The 27,962-nt window shown below is 32.2% G+C and overlaps 3 protein-coding genes and 1 long non-coding RNA gene across 4 annotated transcripts in view; 1 reads left to right on the top strand and 3 right to left on the bottom strand.

The window, feature by feature from the left end:
* LOC140449628 (uncharacterized) overlaps positions 1-25,868 on the bottom strand; it is a 71,804-nt gene extending 45,936 nt beyond the window's left edge. Inside the window, exon 1 of the mRNA XM_072542870.1 lies at positions 25,850-25,868. The gene's annotated coding sequence lies outside the window, so the exon portion shown is untranslated. The remainder of the gene's footprint in view (positions 1-25,849) is intronic.
* Positions 1,215-25,970, bottom strand: LOC140449627 (uncharacterized). The gene is made up of 4 exons (XM_072542867.1): positions 25,906-25,970; positions 25,799-25,849; positions 19,798-19,990; positions 1,215-5,020 (listed from the first exon to the last, which is right to left on the bottom strand). Exons 2-4 carry the CDS (start codon positions 25,799-25,801, stop codon positions 3,225-3,227), a joined length of 1,992 nt encoding a protein of 663 aa, XP_072398968.1. The 5' UTR covers positions 25,802-25,849; positions 25,906-25,970; the 3' UTR covers positions 1,215-3,224.
* LOC140449631 (uncharacterized) lies at positions 20,172-21,902 on the top strand. The gene is made up of 4 exons (XR_011951846.1): positions 20,172-20,403; positions 20,464-20,711; positions 20,870-21,382; positions 21,451-21,902. It is a non-coding gene; the product is annotated as an uncharacterized lncRNA (long non-coding RNA).
* Positions 23,002-25,452, bottom strand: LOC140450390 (zinc finger protein 862-like). Its single transcript, XM_072543988.1, has 2 exons — positions 25,340-25,452; positions 23,002-25,284 (listed from the first exon to the last, which is right to left on the bottom strand). The coding sequence occupies exons 1-2, from the start codon at positions 25,345-25,347 to the stop codon at positions 23,184-23,186; spliced, it is 2,109 nt and encodes a 702-aa protein (XP_072400089.1). The 5' UTR covers positions 25,348-25,452; the 3' UTR covers positions 23,002-23,183.
* Positions 25,971-27,962: the final 1,992 nt, after the last annotated feature.

Raw genomic sequence — 27,962 nt, forward strand, 5'->3', positions numbered from 1 at the left:
ATAAGATGATATAATCTGTAAACTTTTAAAAAGTCAATTATAGCACTATAAACATTTGGCGAACTAAGTATATGCTTGAGATTATCGTTTATATTATGTGCTAGTCTATAAAATCTATAATAACTACACTCTATGAGCAAATGTTTTACTGTAAGGCGATGAGAATCACAATGTTCGCAAGCAGGTGGATTTTCGTAAGTCATGAGGTATCCGTGATTGAGGAGGGTGTGATATATACGAACTTTTCGAATGATGATTTTGCCCCTGCTCGTCTGTTGTTGTAAGTAAACAATAGGTTGGATCATACGCAGTTTTGTGTTTTGTCCATTGCAGTGGGTTTGCAATATTTTTTCAAAGTTTTTTGTTTTATAGTTGCTGTTAGGTCGTGATGAAGTTGAATTTTTTCTAAGCGTAAGTCAGAACAACATGCCTTCCTCGCTGCGATATCTCCAGATTACTTTCCACTGATCCCCACATAAGATGGGGTCCAAAGATTGGTTATTGATGTTCCTCTGGTGTGATGTTGATGACAGATATGTTGAATTTTTTGGACTATCGGATTTAATGAGTATATGTTAGTAATAACTGAATTGAAGAAAGAGAATCAGTGCATATTGCTAGAGATTTGCTATTAGGTAGATTCTTCCAAAAGCTTTAAGGATTCCCTATAATTCTGCAGTATGAATACTACAAGTGGCTGGGAGTCGGTGTACAGCTAAAGTTGTATTTTCGGTACAGACAGCAGAGCCAGTATTTTCTCCACTTTTTGAGGCATCGGTGTAAAGAATTTGGTTGTATTGTTTGGTACTTATTGCTTCTTAATAATTGTCTTAGAAGACGGCTAGGAGTTTCTTCTTTTTCACGTCGAATTATGAGGACTAATAAAGACTCGCTTAAGAAAATGCAATCAGTCATTGGCATTAAGCGCAGTGCTGCTAACATATGACAAGCAGTCGAGGTGTTCGATAGTGAGACTTGGAATAATTATTTCCCATGTTATCGACAAAGAAAATGAATACCCCATAATGGATCCTACAACCGCCTCAATTATTATTCAACTCAATTTGAGCACTGACTCTAGTTCTGATGATTATAATCCTGATTAAAGGTTTATGTGTAAAACTTATATTTATAGTCTGTTTATGTGCTCAGTGCGTTAAATTATTTCGGAACACAACTTTGTCAACTAGACCAGTGGTTCTCAACCTGGGGGCGCACCCACCTGCGGGGCGTGAGAGAATTTCAGGGGGGGCGTGAGAGAATTTCAGAAGAGGCGTGAGGGTACAAAGAAAAAAAAAAAGAAAAATTAAAATATATTTTGTTAAAAACCAAAATATTTTGTATTTTTATTTTGTTTATAAATATTTCTTTATTTAAACGTGATTAAAATTGTTTTTTTTTCTCAAACACACAACCTGAGTTAAACACGACAGTCTTGTGTACGGGAACATCGTAGGAGCGCAAAGTATATTTACCAACACTGTATTGCAAGCACTCCTGGCTCCAGTTCAGTGACTCCGTCTCACGCGTCAGTCTCAACAGAGTGATTGTTTGTGAATTATTTAATAGTGTTGTGTAACAGCTTTGAAAATGGCTAAGTCACTTCCAAAGAAAAGATTGTATTCAGACGATTATATCAAGTATGGTTTTACCTTTATGGAGAAAAACGGCAGTCATTTACCTCAGTGTGTCAACTGCCATGCTGTTCTTAGTAATGATGCAATGCGCCCCGGACTTTTGGAACGGCATCTAATTACAAACCATTCTTCTTTGGAAGATAAAGGCCCAGAATTTTTTATTGCCAAAAAAAGCAGCCTAAAACGTATGAAACTTGACTCTACTGCAAATTTTTAGTGTTGAAAATGAGAAACTGTGGAAGCATCATACAAAATTGCACTTTTGATAGTTAAAGACAAGAAACCACATACTATTGGTGAGTCAGTAATTAAACCTTGTTTACTTACTGCTTGTAGTACCGTACTTAGTGAAGACAGTTGTAAGAAAGTAGAAAAAATTTCTTTCTCAAACGACACAGTAAAACGTATTTCAACATAATATGCGTATTTGATTTTTTGATTATTCTTTTTCTCAAATAAATAAACAATGTTAAGTTTAATGAGACATCAAATAAACTTTCGTATTTAAATATATCTGGATTTTTATTTTGCATCCAAGCTTTTGCTAATGTAGAGTTAGCATCGTCAGTTTCACAATTTCACTGTTCTAACTTGAACCAACCAATTATTAACTGGAGGGGAGGCGTGAGCAATCTTCAGTGTTCATTAGTTATATGTGGTATTCTTAAAAATTGTTTCCACTTGCTTGCTCAACAAAATGTATAAATATTATTATAAACAGTGAACCGTTGGGGCAAACATACGAACTCTTGAGTTCATATATAATTTCATTCTATTTTAATGTCCTATTGTCATTCTATAATACCATTAAAATTGTCCTTATTCTGTTCCCAATGTTTTAATGTTTGCCGACAACCAGTTTATTGGGTGTTTCAACTAACTTTATAAATACTATACGATACGTATACCACCAAATTTGCTTACAGCCACCTTTTTGTATGCATGGGTGACGAAATTAAGGAGCGTTTGTAGTGTATAAATAATAGTGTGTATCAAAGGCTCATTGATTTCAGCACACTAGTGCCGACGTATAGAAGCATGCGTAAATGTGCCGTCCAGATGTCTCCACACACTAGTTCCAACATCACAAGTACTCAAAGTTAGGCTAGGTGAAGGAAATATGTTCTGTTAGGTCGTGGAAATTGTAATAATACAAGAATTAGGCATCCGTGTTGTAATAATTATATTAATTGTATATAAGTAAAAGTATTCAGAAACAATTAAATTTAAACTTTTATAATATAACTTAATTAGATGGGTTTATGAAAAATATTAGAGAGTGTTCAATTATATCTAGAGATTTTTGGCGTTGAAGTTAGAGTGTTCACTCTCCAAAGCTGTTACTCGATGTGTGTCTGATAATGCCCTTAATTCGGTGGTAGTCTATCTTACGCACATTATTTGTGGCATAAGTATGAGTTTTCATACGAGGTTTTAAACTAGAATTATGTAAAAATTTTCTGTATAAAAATTTCACAGTATGAAAATTGTTTGGTGCAAATTCCACATTTAAATGGTTTTTCTCTAGTATGTGATCTCATATGTGATTTTAAATGATCGTTTCTTGAATATTTTTTGGTGCAAATTTCACATCCGTTTTTCACCAGTATGCACCTTCATATGCGTATTTAAAACTTGTTTTGTTGATAACTGCTTGGTGCAGATTTCACATTCAAATCGTTCTTCGCCAGTATGCATTCTCATATGCGTATTTAAAACTTGTTTCGTAGAAAACTTTTTGATGCAAATTTCACATTCAAATGGTTTTTCACCAGTATGCACTTTCATATGCGTAATTAAAACTTGTTTCGTTGATAACTGCTTGGTGCAGATTTCACATTCAAATCGTTTTTCACCAGTATGCACTCTCGTATGCGCATTTAAAAATTGTTTCGTTAAAAACCGTTTGGTGCAAATTTCACATTCAAATGGTTTTTCACCAGTATGCACTCTCATATGCGTATTTAAAACTTGTTTCGTAGAAAACTTTTTGATGCAAACTTCACATTCAAATGGTTTTTCACCAGTATGCACTTTCATATGCGTAATTAAAACTTGTTTCGTTGATAACTGCTTGGTGCAGATTTCACATTCAAATCGTTTTTCACCAGTATGCACTCTCGTATGCGCATTTAAAAATTGTTTCGTTAAAAACCGTTTGGTGCAAATTTCACATTCAAATGGTTTTTCACCAGTATGCACTCTCATATGCGAATTTAAAACTTGTTTCGTTAAAAACTGTTTGGTGCAAATTCCACATTTAAATGGTTTTTCCCTAGTATGTACTCTCATATGTGATTTTAAACGATCCTTTCTTGAATATTTTTTGGTGCAAATTTCACATTCAAATGGTTTTTCACCAGTATGCACTCTCATATGCGTATTTAAAAGATATTTCGTTATAAACCGTTTGGTGCAAATTTCACATTCAAATGGTTTTTCACCAGTATGCACTTGCATATGCGTATTTAAAACTTGTTTCGTTGATAACTGCTTCGTGCAGATTTCACATTCAAATCGTTTTTCACCAGTATGCACTCTCATATGCGTATTTAAAAGTTGTATCGTTGAACACCGTTTGGTGCAAATTTCACATTCAAATGGTTTTTCACCAGTATGCACTCTCATATGCGTATTTAAAAATTGTTTTGTTAAAAACCGTTTGGTGCAAATTTCACATTCAAATGGTTTTTCACCAGTATGCGCTCTCATATGCGTATTTAAAATTTGTTTCGTTGAAAACTGTGTGGTGCAAATTTCACATTCAAATGGTTTTTCACCAGTATGCACTCTCATATGCGCATTTAAAACTTGTTTCCTTAAAAACTGTTTGGTGCAAATTCCACATTTAAATGGTTTTTCCCTAGTATGTATTCTCATATGTAATTTTAAATTATCCTTTCTTGAATATTTTTTGGTGCAAATTTCACATTCAAATGGTTTTTCACCAGTATGCACTCTCATATGCGTATTTAAAAGATATTTCGTTAAAAACCGTTTGGTGCAAATTTCACATTCAAATTGTTTTTCACCAGTATGCACTCTCATATGCGTATTTAAAACTTGTTTCGTTAAAAACTTTTTAGTGCATTCAAATGGTTTTTTGACAGTATGCACTGTCATATGAATTTTTACCTCTCCCTTTGTTGAAAATTGTTTGGTGCAAATATCACATTCAAATGTTTTTTTCCCAGTGTGTATCCTCATATGTAGTTCTAAACGATAATTGTTTGAGAATGGTTTCCTACAAATGATACATATAAAACATTGTCCTCCACTGTTCATATTGGTATTGGAAGTTATATATGGGTTCAAATTACTGTAACTCCTATCAAGATGTAATAGGCTACTGACATCAGTTTTCATATCTTTGCAAGAGAAACCTGAAATTATAATTAGCTGTTAAATCAGAATTATGTAATTAAATGAAAATTAAGCGCTTAACGCTTTATCCCGAGTATGCTCGGCCAAATAATTTTTAACAAAAATTATTAACCCGAGATATCTAGCGCTGAATGTTGACTGAACAGCTGAACAGCAGCAAACCGTTTAAAATCGTTTTAAATAGTGGCATAAAATATGTATATTAAAACGTGTTAACTCGTCTATTTTGTTGTCGGTGTATTATACACGATGGTGGGGAAACTTCCTGTGACAAACCTCCACCCATCACGCTGAGGGCAGTGGTACGGATAGCTAACGGTAAAGAGTTAGTACATGTCTGATAATTGAAAAAAGTGTATCGCAGTTTGTTTCTCTATGAACACTGTGCGGTATTCTTGGATAGTGATAGTGAAGACGAACATTATCAGTACGAAAGTAGTGGATCAGAATATAGTATAAGCCGTTCAGGTTCCGAAAATGATACCGAAAGTGTTTTTGATGAATTTAATGATTGAGATGATAGTGATACTGATGTAACAGCAGCACGTGAACGGTGTGAAATAAATATTTTATCGCCACCGCCACCACCACCTAGATTTCCGTATCATGGGAAATCTTCTATAAATTTTGAAATTCCAGAGCCAAACAACGTCTTACACTTCCTCAATAAATTTGTTGGCGATAGTATTATTGCTCACATTACCACCGAAACCAATCGGTATGCGGAACAAATAACTAGAAATGCTCCAGCTACGTCGAAAGGATTACATTGGAGGGAAATTACAGACGCTGAAATACGTGTTTTCCTTGGTTTAGTTATTCTACAGAGAATAATAAAAAAGCCAGAACAACAACTGTATTGGTCAGAATAAGCCATAATATATATATATATATATATATATATATATATATATATATATATATATATATATATATATATATATATATATTCAGAGATTCTACAATATTCACTGCCTTCCCTCGCTCAACCGTTTCCATCTCTCTCTGTTGTCCCATTCTCCATCGGTTAGGCCTCTCTTACTTATGGCGTCGTCTACTTCGTTCCTTCAGGATTTTCGGGGTCATCCTCTCTTCCTCCTTCCTATGGAGCTCCATTCGGTTATTCTCTTTATCCATCTGCTGTCGCTAGTTCTTCTTACATGTCCATACCACTTTAGTCTTTTTTGTTCTGTATATATTAGTATGTCTGTTTCTATTGATGTTGTTTGCTTTATTTCGTCATTACTTATCCTATCCATTCTTGTTACTCTGCAGCATCTTCGCAGACATTCCATCTCTGTTGCTACTATCTTACTGCTGTTTTTCTTGTTTATGATCCAATTTTCAGTCACATATGTCATAATACTTCGCACTAATGTTTTAAAAATCTGTGTTTTTGTCTTCATATTTAGGTGTCTATCCCACCATACTGAGTCAAGTTGTCGGATTGCTGTTCTTGTTTGTCCTAATCTTTGTGTAATTTCTTCCTCTGTTGTTGCCCTTTTCGTGATTATAAACCCCAAGTATCTGAATTTATCCTTTCCTTTGATTGTTACGTTGTCGTTAATCTGTAGATCTTTTGTCTTCTTCACTTGTAGATAGGTACTCTGTTTTCGCGAGGTTAATATCTAGGCCAGCCTTGGTATATTCTTCTTGTAGTTTCTTCATCATGTAGCTGAGGTCGTCTTGGTCTTGTGCAATCACTACTTGATCGTCTGCAAAGCTTAACGTATATAGGTATTCGTTCCGTACCGGTATTCTCATGCCTTCGCATTTTCTTTTTCATGTAGTCAAGGCTTTCTCTTATCATATTTTGAATAGGATTGGAGATGTGGAACAAACCTGCAGGAGCCCTTTTGTTGTGGTCAAGTCTCCTATGATTCTTGTTCCAATTTTAATCGGCACTTTATTTTCTTTATACAGAGCTTTTGTAGTTTTTATGAGTTCCGTCTGTATTTCTAATTTGTACATTGCTTCCCATAGTTCTGACCTTGGTACAAAGTCATACGCCTTTCTCAGGTTCACAAATACCAAATGTATATCTCTATTTTTTGCTTTTTTCTTTTCCAACAGTTGTTCCAGTATGTATATGTGGTCTATGCATGATCTTCCTGCCGTGAGATCCTTCCCGATTTTGCCTTTTATCGCTTGCTCTATCTTTTCTCGCAGTATCTTCCCATATAATCTTCCTATTGATGATATTACGCTTATTCCTCTGTAGTTTTCGCATCGTTTTCTATCTCCTTTCTTAAATATAGATGTCATATATGCCTCCGTCCATTTCTTTGGGAGCTGTTCTCCATTTATGGCTTTCTGAAATATCCATTGTATAATCCGGTGTAATTTTTTTGATCCGTATTTTATAAGCTCAGGTGCGATGCCTCCAGGTCCCGGTGCTTTCTTACTTTTGATTGCTTTTATGGCCGTTCTCATTTCCCTATCTATTATTTCTATTTCTTGTTGTGGGCATCTGCTTAGTCTTCGCCCGTTTTCTTTTCCAATGAATTGTGGTCTTTGTTCTGTTAATAGTTCCTTGTAATAGTCCTTCCATTCTTTGTCCTGTATATTTCACAATTTAATTTTTCTTTTCAGTTTTGTTTCAATCCTCTCAGTACTTTCCATGACTCAGAAGTTCTTGTACCTACTATGTATGTTTCAATATTTAAACAGGTTCTTTCCCATTCTTCATTCTTTTGTTGTGTTATTTGTTTTTTTACCTCTCTATCTTTTTCTCTATATTCTTTATAAACTTCATCGTTGTTTGTAGTCAGCCATTTTCTGTATAGTTGCTTTTTTCTTCAATTATTCTTTTTGTTGGTTCATTTATTTCATACTAGTGCTGTTTATTTGTTATATGTTCTTTTTCTCCAAGGGCTTCGAATGCTGCTTGCTTTATACTTGCCTTTATACTACACGCCACAATATCAACTCCATTTTCAGAGTAGCTATGAGCTATCAGAGATATTGCCAAATAAAAAAATATTTACATTTTTCTAATAACGAAGAATATAAACCAAACGAACATCCAAATCCCAAACTGAATAAAATTTGGCCTATTTATGAATTTCTTCTTCTTGTAGGTCCTTCTCATATCGGAGGTTGGCTATGATCACAGCTATCCGTACCTTATTGGCGGCTGCTCTAAAAAGATCTACTGAGCTGCAACTATACCATTTTCTTAGGTTTCTCAGCCAGGAAATTCTTCGTCTTCCTTTTACCTTTAATTTTACCTTGCATTATGAGCCTTAATATCTCATATTTCGCACCTCTGGTAATGTGGTCTAAATATTCCAGCTTTCTTGTTTTGATGTGCTTTATGACCTCGCAATCCCTTTGTAGCCTTCTTAACACTTCTGCATTGGCATTTTCAAAATATCATGGACCCAACGAGTTACAAACACTTTATGAACACTATTTATGAACACTTTTCAAAAAAAATTAGGAAGTGCTATTCTCTCGATCGTGACGTTACAATAGACGAAAGTTTGTTGTTATGCAAAGGACGACTTGGATGAAAACAATACATCCCGCTCAAGAGAGCTCGATTTGGCATAAAAAGTTATATGTTGTGTGAGTCTAAAAGTGGTTATGTTTGGTCATTTATAATATTTACCGACAAAGGAACTGTTATCAACCAAAATTATGCAACGTACGGATTTACATCGCAAATTGCACTATTTATATGGAGCCGTTAGTCGAATTAAGTCATTGCCTCATAACTGACAACTTTTATTCTTCTCCTCAACTGTCTGATTTTCTGATTACAAAAAAAAAACCCGACACTCACGGAACCGCAAAAGCACATAGAAAAGAAATGCCGCCACTCTTGCTCATAAAAAAGTCCAAAAAGGAAATATCATTGGTTATCAACGTGGAAAATTATTAGCATTACGATGGCGAGATAAAAGAGATATAATTATGTTTTCCAATGTCCATAACATAGATACTATACAGTTCTCTCTATAACGATATACAAGGGACCAAGAATTTTCATCGTTATAAGGAGAGATCGTTATACAGAGAGAGACAAAATTCGGTATTGGTATTCGGTAAATGAATTAACATTGTATTCCACATAGATTTTTTAACGAATAATATAAGCAATACAGTATAAAAAATGACTGTACAATTAAAACATGTGTAATGAACAATAAAAAAAAATAATATGCTACTGTAAAATATATTTAGCCTACATTAACAAAAAATCTGTCACCTTGGTCTGTCTTCTTTTCCCTTTCCACAGAACTGACCTGACCTTGTCCTGAAGACGCATCGAATCTTCCACAGCACTCATATCGTCTTCCTGGTGGATGAAGAATCGATGCAGTACTTTTGCTGTATCCAATGCCTGCTGAGGGGTTGGAGCTGGTTCTGTCTCTGCTTCCACTTCCGAGTCACTGTTTTCTTCTTTTACACGAACTGCTTGCAGGATGTTCTCGTCAGAAAGTCCAGATGTTGTAGCTACATTTTTATCAACTTCTTCAAAATATGTTAGCTCTTCCGGTCCGTAGGTGATAGTAAGTGTAAACTGTCTGGCCTAAACATCTAATGGCAGGTCATCTTCATCATCAGTCAATCCTTGATCTTCCAGCCATCTCGTCCCAGGATTTACTAATCATTAGGATAGCGTCAAGAATGTTTAGTTTAAGATCGCCATTATTCTCAACTAATTCCATCAAAAGTCTTCTCCTGTAATGGATTTTCAAACTCTTGATGACCCTTTGGTCCATTGGCTGAAGGACACTCGTTGTGTTTGTAGCATTTGAAATTTATTGGAATCCCCTCGTATATGTGTTAATTGAAATCCCCTTATATATGCATTATAATAACGAAGAAGTTTTTCAATGTTTCTTAGTTCGTATCCTTCAATTTATAACCAATATAATCTTTCGTTCGTTTTAGGCCGCCGCCGTCGATAATGAATCATTTTATTGTTTATTTATGTCACAGGCGCAAATTCTTCGATATTTCTTTTATATCTCTAGATACAGGTGTATGTTTAGATGAGTCATGTCCAATAAATTCATCAAAAATACACCATGGACTTAAGTCATCTTTATCAGTTTCTTTTTCTTGTAGTTATTGATTTTCACTAGTACAATCTTCTTTTTCTTTTTTTATAGAAGTAACCAGCTTCTTAACTCTTTCTTTTGTTTTTTATAACTAGATATTCTGATTAATGAATGAGTTCCGATTTACGATTGATCTACATTTTCGATTTCAAATATTTATTGATAGTTCGTCAAAGGATTTATTTATTGTAAATATATGTAAAGAAGTAGAAAATATCTGTATTACTACTGACCTCTGGACATATGGAACAACTGAGAGTTACATCGCATTAACAGGACAATATTTAGCCGAAAATTTAGAATTTAAAACGGTTTTATTAGGCTGCTGCTATTTTTCTGGAAACCATAATTCAGAAAACATCGCTTTTGAAATTAGTGAAATTATTAATCAGTGGAGTCTAAATCGAAAAGTAAATTTTGCAGTAACTGATAATGCCTCAAATATGGTCAAAGCTATTAAAGATGTTTGTAATGAAAACATTTAAATTGTTTTGCTCATACGTTAAATTTATTGGTGGAGGACGCACTTAAATGCTGTCGTGTACAAATAGATAAAATAAAAAGTCTTTTTTTCGATAATTCAGCAAAAAACACATTTAGACTTAGACCAAATCTAAATAATGAAGACTGGATTATTTGTTCTCAACTTTCCTAAATTTTACTGCCTTTTAAAGGAACAACAAGTACAATGAGTGGCCAAAAATACTTAAAGGGTAGTTCAGTGATTGTTATGGTACGCTGCCTGCAAGAATCTTGCAATAAAATTTTAGCAAACGGTAACCTTACATCCATAGTATCCGACGTAGTACAATTACTAATATCGGGTTGTATTGTTTAGTTTATTTTTCAAGTTAAAGTAAATATATTCTTCATTAGTTTCTTTCACTTCAATAAATATTGTGTATAAACGATAATAGCCATTATGTTTGTTTATGTATCTTACTTGAAACTACTGTTAAACAATCATAGTAACTTGTTTACGAAAATCGGTTTACGATTAAAACTTTAACGACCCACCTCTATTCGTTACCTCTATCCTTATTTTGATTCGGTGCTTTGACGAATCGAGAGATCGGGAGACGAGACGTTGCCAAATAATTTTGTATGAAGCATTTTATTGTGCATTTTATTATTTTTAATGAGAATAAGGCACAATGTGACTTTAAAATAAGCTTATTTTGATGTTTAGATTTTTAATTCGGAAATCGTACTTAAAATACGAATTATTATTAATTTTATTTATATAAAACGATTTCCGAAGTGGAAATCAAAATGTTATGTATAACATCTGAAAAATGAAAAATTATTACACTTATTGTAAAGTAAAATTGTGGCATATTCCCAATAAAAAACAGTAAGCTGACATTTAAATCCATCTCGTCCAAATTTGATAGTTAGAACATTATTTAAATGCTAAAAAGACAACAGGTCAAATAAAACCAATAAGTTTGGCAACGTTGAACTTCCCCTTTTTTATTATATCCACTCATACATGTTCGGCGATATGAAGGCCGGACCTAATATACCTCTCTCCTTTTAAACAGGTGTTTCTCAGTCCATCTCACGTAAAGTCAATACCGACCATAAACTTTTACCTATACTGTATATGTAACATACATGTATTGTACATTTTTTTATACTTTATTTCTTTACAACACGCAACATCAACTTTAATTGGAAAAGGAAACTAAAACTACTGAAACTCTTCTATATCGGGGTCCAAGTCTTGCATATCTGTAGTGGGCAAATTTTGGTAAAAATTATAAAAAACTTCATCGATGAGCCGCAAAAGATCAAGTAGGTCTTTCTTTTTCTCCTTACTAATTGGCAGAAGCTTGTCTGTGATTTGAGGCAATGTGCTTGGTACAAAGTACTCTTCTTCGGAAATTTACAGATTTAAAAGAATTGAAGACGTCTAAGGTATGATTATAATTCACTATTCCAATATTACTATTATATTGGAACCACTGCACTGGCTGCCACAGGAACTTTTCTCCATCCGTGTTAACTGTTTTAACGATTAATGCTCCTTTTCTTAGACTGCTAAAATCCAAGATATCTTATTGTTTAATTGCCACTAATTTGTATGGTTTCTTCTTTTTGCAGGTTTTACCAGCGATACCAGTCATTAGGGTGATTGAGCTTAATGTGTCTTCTCTTCGTTTCTTTCTCTATAAGAGCATGATCCGTATCACACTCCATGTGAGTATGCCCACTGACCAAAAACTTTGTTCAGCAGGCATCCTTTGGTGATTTATAACTTTGTTAGTTCTTATTTTGGCCTCCGCAAGTATCCGAGTACAAAGTTACCTTTTCCACATCATGAAGCTGATCTAATTGCCACCTCTTCCAGCAGTTGATTGTTCCCACATGAAACATGTAACTTGATTTGGTGCTAAATCGTAAACGTGAATCGTAAGGTTAAACTTCCACATTTAATGCTTATAAAAGACAGTGTTCGCTGTTAGAAAGGGGGTTGGAAGGCACTGTTAAAGATCAAAAGTGTTTGCTTTTTTTTAGTGTCTGAAGACGCAACCTCCTTATCCACCTGTTTTGCCTTGAAAGCATCGTCTGCGAGCTGATGGTGTTTATATCTTTCTCGTCTCATATTCTCTTTCTCCTCTCCCTCCTCAAGAACTTTTAATTTTGTTTCGAAAATATTACATTTAGAACAACGATCCTGTTTAGGTTTTTTAAATGCAAATACCTAATAGTCGTTAAAATACTGACTCGCATGTTAACTGCATAACCTTAAAACAAAAACTGACGGCCTAGTTTTGAATATCTAGTTACTCCCCATTCAAATGTAAAACCCCCTACTATTTTTTTATGTTGATAAACAGGTAATTGAAGATACCAAGAAAAATAAAGCAAAATTCAGTGCCCAAGTGGGTATTTCTATATATCTTTAATAGTTATTCATCTACTGAATATTATGTACACGGATGGTCAAGTTAAGATACATTATTTCACACAAATATTTAAAACATTTCAATATTAGACAAGTCGATATACCTGTTCTGATTCCAAATAAATCGTCAACTCCAAATTTTCACGGGCTCCTACCAAGTAAGCTCTCGAAAATTTGAATTACTCAGTTATTCACCTGACGAAATTGAAGGAGAACTATTTCAAGATTGATATATCTTGTTTTTACGAAAAATTGACTTATCCACTTATTCACGGATGGTACAGAAATATACCTATGCTTTTTTTGGCAAACAACGTTTTGAGCACTTAATTTTCCTGTGACCAGATAACTCGGGATAATAATTTTGATTTTTTTAAAGGGTTAATTCTTTCTTTAACATGTCTCATTTTTTGTTATTTTGTTAATTTACATTTTGCATTACTTTTATACACTGCGCTCCAAAATTAAAGCATAATTTTAGAAACCCTGGTAAATCAAATAATTTTATTGTTTGGATTTTTGTGCTAATATATTAATTGTTACCCCCGGTATATTGTAAAATTTATCGAAAGAACGGTAAAAAACGCTGATGTTTTTACCATTTTTTGCAAAAAAAATTAAAAACATGCTAATTCTGCTTCATTTTATTCCGAATTTAATTGGGTTGGATTACGTTGTGCTGAACGTTTAAAGGGGTTTTTTCCAATTTATTAAGTGTTTTTTTGTTGAAATGAACCACCAGCAGCAATAAAATCGAAATTTGTCAGAAAGTGACTGTTTTAGAATCGTTACTCTTCGCGAAGAAGGATACACTCAAGTAGAACTCGCTGAACGTTTTAACGTCACCCAGTCAACCCAGTTGCATTTTGCTCGTGAACATGTAGATTGGAATAATGACGATTGGGGAAGAATATTGTTCACCGATGAATCCAGGTACCGTCTTTTTTCTGATGACAGGAGAAACCGAGTGTATAGAAGGCCTGGGGAACGCTACGCACAGTGTAACACCGTAGGGACTGTACAGTATGGCGGCGGCTCGGTAATGGTGTAGGGTAGGATTAATTTAGAGGCTCGTACGGAATTAGTTCAAATAGCAGCAGTATCGTCAGGAGGCTGGAATTTCTGCCATGGATTGGCCTGCGAGAAGTCCTGACCTCAACCCAATAGAACATGTTTGGGACATCATAGGCAGACGACTACGACAACTACCTAATGCACCAAACACATTAGATGAACTGTTTTTGCGGTTGGTTGAAATTTGGGATCAAATTGATCAAGAACAAATCAGAACGATTATTCTCAGTATGAGAGATCGTTGTCAAGCAGTAATAAATGCCAGAGGAGGCAATACTCGATACTAGTACACGGTACTAGTATTTTCTTCAACTTTAAAAATTTCAATTTCGTCATTAACTTATAATGTTAGTTTGTTTAGATCTGTTATTTGTTTAGATGTTTAGATTTACGATGTTATATTGTTAATTTCAATACATTTTTTGTAAAAAAAAGTTTTTTATTTAAGATGTTCTAAAACAACCATAAAACAGAAAAGAACAAACAAACATTTTTTCATTACAACTCAAAATAAGAATTTTAAAATTATGCGTTAATTTTGGAGCGCAGTATATATTAAAATATGCCAATAAAAAAATTGTCACATTTTTCACATATTTTTTCAAATTAATTCGTAAGGCAAGCGGTTAACTATGTATGGTTTCAGAAATTATATCTAGACTTGCTTGAAAAAAACATTCTTGTTTAGGTCGCACAAATTGTAATAATAAAAAATTGGGCATTGGTGTCTTATACACTGCTCCAAGAAATTAACGCACTAATTGACACTTTTAGAAATTATTGCAAATCTAAATAAATTCTACCTACAGCATATTTCGAAATACAAAAGACAATGCCACTGACAAGTTTTTGCTGTTAAATGTTTATCTTTATCAGTAAATTTTTTAGTTCCTTTAATGGTCAATCGATTTTACGTCAGTTTAAGGTTTGTTTTTTACGCGTTTCGGAATTCTTTTGCCTAACGTGTTGAGATGCAATGAGAATTCCGAAATTTAACACCATAGCAAGTTGGTCAAGCGATTGTATTATACGAAAAAGATAGTGAGTTATCGCCGAGAAGGTAAAGGGTTCAGCTAATATCACATCGCAGCGACATAAAAACCAATAAAATAAACGCATGTGCGCTCACAGAACATGCATTAACTTTAAAACATGAATTTAATTTCGAGGATTCCTGTATTCTGGCTAAAGAAAAAAACCATTCAAAACATGTTTTCTTGGAAATGTGTTTCATAAAATCTAATACGTCTTGTATAAATAAAAAGTTAGACATAGATAAATTGAGCAACATTTATTGTTACTTACTGACAAAACATCAAAAATAAAATAAAGATTTACTTTTACATATACACACCGTAATACACCTGCATACAAAACATGTTGCATACTATCAAGATAGGTTTAAGATACTACTTCCATTAATATAATAGCAAGAACTCCTAATTACTTTTTAATCACACTATTTTTGTTTTTGAAGTTATACTTCTATACGCGCGCTCCACGTTGGAAATTTGTATGGGAGTGAATCTGTGAAACTATTACATATGTAAGATAATGAGTAAGAGAGAGACAGAAGATATATTTTCTCTCTCTTCCTCTCTCGAATATAAAAATGTTCCTTTTGTATATATAATTTAATATTATACATATTATATAAAGATATATATACATATAATATTATACATATAATAAAATATTTATTAATATTATTATTTATGTGATATGTTTTGTATTATTTATTAAATGTTCATAATTATATTATTCTTTTGTATTTCAAAATAATAATCTCAATAAATCACTGTATGATCCAGAACTGTCAATTTTGAAATAAATTTTTGTTATGTCCTCGGTAGTGTAGTAGTCAGTATACCCGCCAGTAACGCGGGAGACCGGGGTTCGATTCCCAGTCGGGGAGGACTTTTTTATTAATGGTATTACATTATTGTCATTTTTAAATACTTATGGATATTGCATTTTAATTTGTATTGTATTATTATATATGGAATTATGTTGCACTGTATTGTAGTGTATTTTTTTATGTATATTATTGTCATTTTTAAATACTTATGAATATTGCAGTTTAATTTGTATTGTATTATTATATTAATAACAAAATAAACAATGAATTTTACTGCAGAGTATGTGTAAAAAAATTTTGCATTCAACTCCTTTCATACATATATGAAAATAAAAATATACATTTTCATCAAAATATTGATCCAATCCTTCATTGTTAGTAAGTTGTTATTAATTCTGTTTCTCTTTCTGCTATGTCTTACCTATAAAATTACATATGTAATGATTGTGCAGATTGACTCCCAAATAAATTTGTAACGGCGAATGCGTGTATAGAAGTGTAACTTCCACTGGCAGTCCCACTGGACTGCCACACCCGTTTTTTTTTCTGTTCTCTATGGATCAGTCAAAACACACCATGAAAAGATGTCACTAACAAAATTTTAAAATTTTAACTTTCCAACTAAATTTTAAAATGTATATTGTCCATTATTTTAAATGTTATATTTTATATGTGTGTTTTTAATGTCGAGTGTCGTAGCTTTAGAAAAATAATCTCAACGACTAGTAAGTTGTAATGACAATTTGAGATATGTTGTAAATATTTACACTTTCTTCTAATTACAGTGTCTTGAAGAAGGAATAAAAGAATTCCGAAAGCTCGACCAAAAGTCAAAATAGTGTTTCTATAACATCCCGGCCAAACCTACTGACTGCAGCCCTAATAAACTGTGTTGTTTGCATATATATATATATATATATATATATATATATATATATATATATATATATATATATATATATATATGTATATACACATATGTCCAAAAGTTTGGAATATTGGAATATTTCATCTTTTTATTGATTTTTATATGTAAAATCGTCTGAATAGTTAAACATTATTTTGTTTTAATTCTCAATAATACTAAATAAATCTCAAAACCAGATAAACGATATGCAAAAAAATTATTTATTCTATTGGAGTGAAAAACATGCAATGTACAACTTACATTTAAAAATAAATTAATATAGAAAAAAATAATTTTTAATAAAACTAATAATTAGTATTTCCTCCATTGGCCTGTAGGCAATTTGGCATGCTGCCTATTAACTGGTCGAGCTTGGTTTGCGTAATTCTCTCCCATTCTTCACGAGCAGCATCTTTTAGTTCTCGAAGTGTAATAGGGGGATTGTTTCGCTTCTTGATGCGTGTTTTGAGAATGTCCCAAGCATGTTCAATAACGTTCATGTCGGGGGAATTCGAAGGCCACTGTAATTTAGATATTCCTTCTTCTTTCAGAAAATTTTGTACTGCTGCCGTTCGATGAGGAGGTGCGTTGTCATGCATAAACAAAAGTTCATCAACTACTGCCCCTCGGAATAGACGTACGACAGGATTTAAAACTTCCTCGATGTACACAGAACCAGTGACTCTTCTCTCCAGAACTAGCAGTGGCGTCCGTGTACCACTCATAATACCACCCCAAACCATAATACTGCCACCATCAAATGGGACACGCGGTTGGGCCGTTTCTAGTCGGGCTTGTCGTTATGAGGCCCTCCAAACCAGTGTTCTTCGCGAATTAGATACCAACCCAATTTTTGACTCATCAGAAAACATCACGTTATTTCAGCTAGGACCATGATGCACCATTTCTCTAGCCCATTGCAAACTTACTATTTTGTGTTGGTAGGTTAGCTTAGGAACACGTAGTGGTCTTCTACAATACAAATTTACTGCATTTAGTCCGCGTGTTATTGTTTGCCGGGAAATATTCAGTCCTTGAAGCCTTAGAAATTTCTCTGGATATACCACTTGTAGATTCCAGACGATTTCTACGAGCTATTAATGTTATTTGCCGGTCTTGTGCTGCTGTTGTACATCGACTTCTGCCACTTCTGGGACGATCCTTGACGTCATTTGTATCTTGGACTTTTTTTTTAATTTTTGATACAGCACTCTGAGTAACATCAACAATATTCGCGATATAACTTGACTAAAGCCCTGTTGTAACAAAGCAATTACTCTAGATCTGCCAAAATGAGATATCACGTTTTTAGACATTTTTAAACGGCTCAATTCAAATTTAAACAAAGACTGAAATAATGTGTACATACGCTAATCAGCTGAATATGACCAAAATCATACAAAAACGATTCAAATTTTTTATCATTTTTATTTAAAAACGGTCTAGAATGAATATCAACAACAATTTTAAAACCACCATAGGCGTAGATATATTATTTGTACACATTCCAAACTTTTGGACATGTGTATATATATATATATATATATATATATATATATATATATATATACATATATACATATACATCTAAAGGTTTATGGGTCGCCTACCTACATACTGAGGTCACGAGCCACCATTGCCACAACACAGTCATTCACTTTATTTTAACTATAAACACTTCTTCTCAATACAACTACTTGTTATGTGCAACTCGAATTATTGTTTTACATTTGTTGATATTGGAGACTTTGACAAAAACAGTGATTTAAGCATTTTTTAAACTCATTAAGTATTTTACAAGAACTTTATTTCAAATAAGCTTGATATTCCCAATCCAGATTGTCACATACAAGAAAACAATTGCAAAATGCCATATTTTATAGTTGTTGGTGTTATATAGTTTATGATCCTTTAATATAATGAGACCATTTGGAGAAAAAAACTCTATCATCAACGAAGAGAATACATAATTGCAGGTTAACTTGAGCACGAAGATTTATTGAATGTACTTTTGGAATACTTTCTACCAAGTTGAGAATATTTCACAGACTACTAAACCTCCGCAAGGTTAGCAACTGCAATTCATGACTATTTTGCTGATTATGACATGTATACTAACATATTGCCCTAGCAAAATAGTTGTATTTAAATCCTCACATGGTGTAGAAAGCAGATAGATGTAGTCAACATTTACGAATTAGCAATAAATACTTACATACAATTATTTTAAATTTCTCGAAATCTACTGTGGACAGTAAATTTAGTTTATTTTGTAATGTACTTACCTCCAATTCATAAATTGTTTGCCTCACCCTACATCAAAAACTATCTATGCCCATGGTAAATGATCATACAATAAATACTTATGACATGACCATATTCCTCACACAATAATGTAGTTTTATACTCTTTCAATAATCAAAATTCCAATTAGAAAATTTTTAAATCTAAACTGTCTACTTATGAAAACGAAATACCTATGTATTTATAATAAAAACATGTTTATTTCTAACAATATTCATTTTGTTGTACTGTAGACATGGCCTAAAAATTGTCGCACATTTGTGCATATACAGGGATTGGGCTGTACCAACTTGTCTTTTATAGCAAATACAGATCTTTCAATAGAAACTATCAGAAGTTCCTTTGTTTTGATTACTAATACCAATTAATTGAGAATGATCATTCCAAACCATACTTGAATTATAAGTATTTCTAATTTAAGTTATATTATATTTCTAAGGTGATAACCAGTAAGAGCATAAGTTAAATAATTATGTTTTTCAGAAAGTATACTTATATTCTTTACATTTCATAATATAACCAGAGGTTGACTTACATTCATAGAAACAATGTGAGTTCAATGTATGAGGAACAAAAATTATGGCATGACCTGACTTGTACTCACAAGATAATATGAGTTTATATGTAATAAATATTCTTTATTTACTTACCATCATCTTGTTCTATTTCAGCTTTTATAGGACATTTCTTAACGTCTAAATAATCAAATGTATCATGTGTACTTTCCATGGTAGGCTCCTCCTTAATTTCAATTTTAAAGGTCTCATCCTGTAGAACTTCATTATCTATTTCTCTTTTGCAAATCGTCTCATCAACTTCTTGTTTTACTTCAGTTTGATTAAACATGATTTCAGTGCTGCCGTCAAAATATTTAGAAATGTACTAGAATTATTCATAAAATGTACTAGATTGTACCCAAGCAAGGTAGTAAAAGACAGGTGACAGGTTGCATGGTAACTCTGACATTGACAGAATGAAATATGTCACCGTGACGTCACCCAGGGGGGTCAATTTTACGAATTGTTTGAAAACAGAGTATGATTTGTAAGTGTAAGTGGTTTGAAGAATATACTTTGTTGTTAAATATCGTTATTGCTTTAGTTTATGTTAATATCTTGAAATATAATGTATCTATAGATATCATTGAGTGATTTTTAGTATACAACTTGGACCCAAAACTCTTATACAAATGTTAAGATACATTTAATGTGGTTGTGTCTTACTGGATTTTATTTCTTCTGTATTGTATAGTAAAGGTAACATTGGGATTAATGCAGGAAAAACATAACTTAATTAAATTTTTTTTATTGATTCAGATGACTGGTGGAAATATTTGTAGTGTAGCAATCTGCAAAAATAATTCAAAAAATTCCAAAAAGGATGGAAGGAATTTAATGTTTTTTACATTTACAAAAAATTCAAAAGCAATGGATGAGCAAGGATAAGTGGTCCTGTTTTAATAAAAGAGTTTGTAGTATAATACACTTTCGCATGGAAGATTATGAGGATGCTTTAAAAGCTAAACTATTAAACATATATACAACCTAAAAAGCTGAAAAAAATGGTAAGTAGATATAGTCATTTAAATGTTCAGCAAAAATGTGTTAATTCATTGACTGAGTTATTTTTGTGATTGATTTTTACAAAATAAAGTAAAAAACAAACAAATATCATTAATATTAACTTCACATAATTCGTTGTAATTAAAACTTTTAATTTTAGCAATTCCCTTGTTATTTCTACTGCCAAATGAAGATGACGTAAAAAAGATAAGTGTAGGATCAAAACGCATGGCCAGGAAAGAAAACAAAGATATTGTCGAACATAATTTTACAGGATACTAAAGAGGAGCAGATAAAAGCAATACAAACAAATACTCCTACACAACATATTGATTTACCAGAAATACCTTCATGTAATAAAGAATCAAAATTAGATATATTAAAAAGAGAACTAAGGAACATGAAAGAAGAAAACTTAAAACTTCAACAAGAACTTCTAGAAAAAGAAGATACTGAAAAAATCTTAAATCATGGTTTAAAGAACTTTAAAGACAACTAAACTGGAAAGCGAAACTGAGTTTGAATTATCAAGGGCTTTTAAGATACTTTAGTAAACGAGCTTATATTTATTTAAGGAAAACATTGCATTATCCACATTGCAACAGTGGGTTGCAAATATTATATTTTGACCCATTGTTTAAACCAAAATTGTTTGGAAAATTTCTTCTCTCAAGTAAGTATCATAGACGTATCTGTATTATAATTTTTGTATATCGCAATCATCTGATATTTGTCTTTTAGTTGAGAACTCGTGTTGGCCTACATGACCATCTATCTTCTGTGAATGAGATGTCAATATATATTGCTGGATTCTTGGCAAAGAAACTTAAGAAAAACTATCCGTTTTTGGGACAATACACACACCAAGCCGAATAGAACTACCATAATTATTGTCGATTGCCCTCATTCCTGCAAAATTTATGTTTTGGCGGTTTAACAGAACCTCTAAAGATTGGAACAATAAAGTTTTTAAAATGAATACTTACTTTTAACAACTTCATCGAGATTTATTCAGAAAGAAAGAGGATATTTAAAAAAAAACCACAGACTATAATGCGACCAAGGTAGAAGATATACCAAAAGAATTAATACAATCTTCTTGTAGACAAAGGATATTTGTCTGGATTAATTTTCTTAATATGAAACTAGAGGAAGAAAAGCAAAAAAAGAGAAAGGCTTCCAATGAAAATAATAGACAGAAGGCAAAAAAGATGAAAAAAGTTGTGAATTAATTATATTATCAATAAAAACTTTTAACTCGTGTCATCCTAATTTTTTAAATGATTCCTTCATTTTATTTTATTCAGAATGTTCCTCGAGTGAGGAGAAAAAAAATTATTGTAATTTAAATATATATATATATATATATGTAATAGTTTCATTTAAAATTATAATAAATTAATATTGCAGCTATCTGAAGATGGATTAAACAATAAATAAACTGAAACGTCATGAAATAAGATGTTTTTTTTTATTTTGAACAAAACCTATTAAATAATCATTTATAAATTCAACAGTCATTAAAAATTACTAATCAGATGAATATATAAAAATGGTGAAAATCCCCTTTATCATACTGGAATTATAGTTTTTTTATAATTTACTGTTAATAATATATGTACTACTTAAAAGGTATCATTTAATGGAATCATGTTTTAATATTTTTTATATTCTATTATATAATCCAGTAATATAATCAGATGTTCCTTAAATATATTGAACTTACGGGAAAAACTACTAATTCTGATAAATAAATCTTTAGTTGAATCTCTTTTTCAGCATGGTTTACTTGTTTGGATTAATTTATAATAATCCACTACATGCTTTATCTTTAATTCAAAATTATGTACCCAAAATAATTAAAAAGAAAGTAAATTGTATCCAACCCATTATTAATATAGTATATATGTTTTAGTCACATGTATACACAAGAAAGAATCTACTTCCAATTTAATATAGTAATGCTATTCTACTACATGTTTAGTTGCAATATTTTATGATTTCTGTAACTCTTAAGGTACTTATCTCCCACATTTTTTAAAGATTGAATGAAATAATTAGTCATTAAAAGTCCAAACGTATTTTTTCAATATACATAGATTAATAGGAGTATACTACAAGGAGTAAGGAAAATGAATTTGAATGTAGCATTCTCCCTGCCATTAGATTCTCGACGCTGATTGGTGTAAAGTTACCAGAAAACCTGTCTATTTACTAACCTTGGTACCCAATGAATAAATTAATGGGGAATAGTAGGGGAAGAGGTGGGAAATTTGAAAGAAAACAGATATTATATATTTTTTGTCTTTTACAAAATTAGTTTTTAAAACTTAACTTTAAAAAATTCTGCTACAAATTAACAAACTAATTAAATTCTACGATACAAAAAAACAAGTATGTATTAATGTAAAAACAAACTAAAAAAATTAAAAATTTAAGGTTTAAAAACAATAATTTGAATAAAAAGTAAAAAATCAACGTTTATACTGCTTAAGTAGATCACTCGGTGGTTCCCAATCAAAGCAGGTTAGAGTTTTCGTTATTTCTTTTGTTAATAATAAATTTTGGCACGTTGAGGTACTCAGACAATTTCTATTTTTTCTTTTTATTAAATTTAATGATGAAAAAACTCTTTCTGCTGCTGCGCTGCCATGAGGTAAGCAAGATATGTTCTTGAGGAACTTACATAAAGTTGGAAATAATGGTACACCCAACGGATTTTTACTAGAATCCAACTCCAAAATAAGTTCTTCCAAATCCATTTGATTATTAAATTTATTTTCTGGCAACTCTGATAGTAGTCGCCATTCCAGATTTAAATTTTCAAGATATTGATGTGATACAATATTTGGAAATTTTCTCGCAAGTTTTATTATGCTTATTACTTTATTTTCAGAAAATATATTTATAGGATCCAACCACGTCAACTGCTGGTAGAGTTCATCTCCGAACGGAAAGCGATTTTTTATTTGACTTGACAATTCTATATAAAACTGGAGGCATCGTAAACGAAAATCATGCAAGTCTTTATCATTAATTTCCTCACCACTATTATCTATAATTTCTTGAACTTGAAATCCCAGATACATATTTTCAATAGACACAAAATGTCTTGAATCATTTGGATCAATAATATGTATGTTTGTACTATTAACATACGTAACAGTCATATAATTTTTTAATATTTGTTTATACAGTGCCGAAATTCTTGGTAAGATTTGATGTAATCGTGGTTTTTCTGACTGAAAGTCAACATTTGCTACATTCACTATTTTTAAAACGTATGATAAAAACAACAAGTACATTTTATACATCTTATTTTTTAAGGCACTGAGAATATTATCTGTTTTATGTGTTTGATCCTCAAACACTGCATTTGTAAAATATAACACGAGAGCATCATATTGTAATAAAATTCTATCCACTACCTGTTGTAATGATAGCCACCTGGTTTGTGATGGTCTGAGGAGTCTATGTGGTTTTAGATCGCAAAATTCTTGGAATTCCTTAAGAATATTTAATCTTTTGACACTCAAATTAAAATGTGAATATATGTCTCTAACAAAATCTTCTACAGATCGAGGAAGTTTTAAACATGCGTTAGAAGAACATAAATTTAACCAGTGTGACGTACAACCAACAACAACTAGATGCGGTAAACGGTCTGTTAACAATTTTCGAACTCCATTTAGCTGACCCATCATGGTACTGCAGTTATCAGCAGAGAAACCCACCATATTCTCAATATTAATATTATTTGAATTAAAAAAAAGTAGAATTGCATTAAATATATTTTCTGCTGTACTACCATCATTTAATTCTAACAGCCCTAAAAAACTGTCTCGAACTTTTTTCAATTTTATTGAAAAATATCTTACGAGTATGGCTAAACACTTATTTGTCGATACATCTGTGGTTTCATCGATAATGATTGAAAATGTTGTTCTATTTATGTCATCGACTATTTGGTTTTTAACGTAGGGTCCAATTGTGTTATTAATAATTTCTGTAGTTTTTGTACGACTACATTTTATTTCCTTTGCAATTTCAGAATCTTTGCAAATAGATTTGATTAAATTTGGTAAATGTTCCATCGTTTTAAAAGATAAGTCATGTTCTGCAATAAACACTGCCAATTTTAATTCACCCTGTTTAACCAACGTTTCATTTTTTAAAAAAGTTTTTTTTATAGATACATCAATAGCTACAGTGTTTTTCTTATGTGTCTCATTTTTCAGATGTATAGCATTCTGTTGGTGACGATTAAGATGGGCCCGATTACCTCTAATTTCCTTATTACACAATATACAATAAGGATACTTACTATTTGGTGCTTTTTTGCACCATACAAATTCATTTTCCCATCCAGTATTATATTTTTGAGGGTATCGTTTTTTAATAGTTTTTATAATACTTTTTTGTTCATTGGACGAAGAATATTCGGCCGCATCTGATTCAGCAACGTTCATGTTTTCACATTGTGTTTCCCTTACTGATTTTGATGTAGATGGTGTCGGGATTTCAGTTATTTCACTTGTCGATGTAGACGGCAACATGGGTAATCGTTTCACAAATCTAAAAAACATTTTTTGTATACATCCTTCCTGTAAATATACTATTGTTTACTTACTTGTCCATTTTAATTGTAAGAATTTAGCAAATTGCAACCAAAAACCAAAGAATATAGACGCTTAATATCTTCTTTGCAAAAACAATACAAAAATGACAACTTTATTCACACTGTGTAGGTACAGACTGTAACTGTATTACCGACACCGACATTAATCACATGCAGCGTCATCTAACAGTAATCGGTCTAAAGTTGCCTTAGTAGATGGAATAAGGTACCTGCATTACCCGGTTTTGTGTTTTGTGCCTTTATCTATACATAAAAAAGAAAAATGAAAGGAATAAAAAATTATTTCATAAACTACACAAATTGACATTTTTATATATCTGATTAGCCGTATAAAATAGATTGCGTAATAATTGTACTAGAAATGGGTGGATAACTTACAAAATGTACTTTTGTACTCATGTGCTAAAAATGTACTAGAAATAGTACAATTGTACTAGATCGGCAGCCTTGCATGATTTTATGCTTCTCGGTAAACTCGGTATTGTTTTTCTCTAAACTAACCTCAAAAAAAATAACATTCCACTATACAATAAAAAAGGATCAGTGATATATCTTACATTATTATCTCTGCAGAAAATATAAACGCAAGTGTCTGAAATATAAATCACAGTATAAAATAATGTACTATCAAAGAATATAGACGCTTATAGAAGAATCATTCACTGTTATTTTTGAAAGTGAGCAAAAAGTGGGATATAGATAAGGAAAAGTGGGACGAGTGGAACGCACGTGTTGCACGTGGTACCACTAAGGAGCGGTCATGTCAGCTGTGGCTCTACCATTGCTTCTAAAATATGAAAGAGTGGGGCAATAAATGCAACTTTAGATATTTTTATATGTAGATGCCGCGTGGTCGTAGAATAGGATTAAATTTTTGCGTTTTATAAAATTTTTTAAAGAAAATAATATTATTTTACCTTTTAATAATTTAATCTTTTTAGAAAAATTATTATGATTCAAAGTTTTAATTGAAATATGTACAAATCTTAAGTATAAATCAGTTTAAGACTATTTTGTAATAATTTCACCAATATTCATTCATTGTGAAAATTATGTTTTAGATACTACTACTGTCTGTGTCAAGTTAAGAATTCATAAAGGAGCCTTATGGGAAGCGGTGATGCCAGAACTACCGATAGACTGAGATAGGCGAGAGTAGTGGAGTTGCAGCGAAAAAGCAGGGCCGAACTGCATGTTATATTGCACATTAGACGTTTTTTCACTTAGGTAACTTTAAATTTTTTTTGTTTTTTTGAAAAATAAAAATTAAAGACATGTCTTTTTCTCACAACAGTTATTTATTAAATTTCGGCTTAGGTCATCATCAGACTCTTAAAAATATTCTTAATTGTTTAATGAACAAATTGAGTGAGTATTGTGGTAGATATTATTAGTGTCAGTAAAAAACATAAAAAAACAATAAAAACTTCTGTATATTTTAAAAAAAATACAACAGAACCATAGAAATGTAACAAATTATTTGGTTTTTTAGTTTGACATTTATATATTTACAATATTACAATTATCAAAAACTATGTACATTCTTCGTCCATATCCAAATCGGAATTGTCACTACTATCATATAAATCTATAACTATGGGAGTTACGTCTTCCATTAGACCGTCCACTTCCCAAAATTTTTTCTCCAGAGTCATTACATGTTGAATATAGTTTTTCCAGTTATCAGACGTAACATTTGAAAACGCTTTTTTTATGAGGTCCTCCATATCCTTCGCTTTGAAGGTGCTGTTATTTACGGCCACATGCCTTTTTACTTGGCTCCATACCATTTCAATTGGATTTAATTCGCAATGGTATGGAGGCAAACGAAGCACTTTGACATTATTTTGTTGTTTACAAAGTTCTTCAATTTTGTAATTATCAAAATTTTGTTTAAATTGCGCGACTACCTCCAAAAGCTCGCACTTCAGATAATTTTCTTCAAAAAATATGTCTTTTTGTCTTAACCAGTCCATAATGTTATTCTTATTCCACGATTGGTTAGGCAACAACTCGGTTTTTACACTATGATATGGAGCATTGTCCATAACAATAACCGTTTTTCGAACTAAGTTGGGCAACAGTTTGTTTTCAAACCAGTTCTCAAAACACGGACCGTCCATTTCGTCGTGATAATCAGCGCTGTTTTTTTTTGCAAGGAAAAACATTTCAGCACCGTTTACAAAACCATTTTCACTTCCGGCATGGACAAGGATGAAACGTGGTCCACGCTGAGTGGGATGCTTTAGTCCAGTACTTAGCCCTTTTATGAACGCATCTCTTGCCGAGGTGACGGTTTTGTCTTTCCATTCTCTGGAAACCGAGTGCCCCACATTGACCCATGACTCATCCAAATACACAATGTCATAGCCCTCAGCCCGATATTGTTTAATGGCCCTTAAATATCCATGCCTCCATGCAATTATATCAGGACGTTCTATTAGCACGGCACTTTTATCACGTTTTGCATAAACAAAGTTCATGTCTTTTAACAACCTGTACATTGTACTGCGGGTAAAATTTGGCAAGTTTTCGTCTTGGTTCACTTTTGGCAGAAGACGATTCAAAGTAGGAGGAATGTTTTCAAAAAAAAAACTATGCACTGTTCGACGAA

The sequence above is a fragment of the Diabrotica undecimpunctata genome, chromosome 9 (genome assembly GCF_040954645.1).
Source record: "Diabrotica undecimpunctata isolate CICGRU chromosome 9, icDiaUnde3, whole genome shotgun sequence".
Classification (NCBI taxonomy): Eukaryota; Metazoa; Arthropoda; class Insecta; order Coleoptera; family Chrysomelidae; genus Diabrotica; species Diabrotica undecimpunctata.

What these genes read in the sequence shown, in the direction of transcription:
- LOC140449627 (XM_072542867.1), bottom strand. An exon ending in TGAAATAGAACAAGATGATG is followed by an intron (nt 5,021 to 19,797) that starts GTAAGTAAATAA and finishes TTATAATTTCAG; the next exon opens with GTTTCTCTTGCAAAGATATG.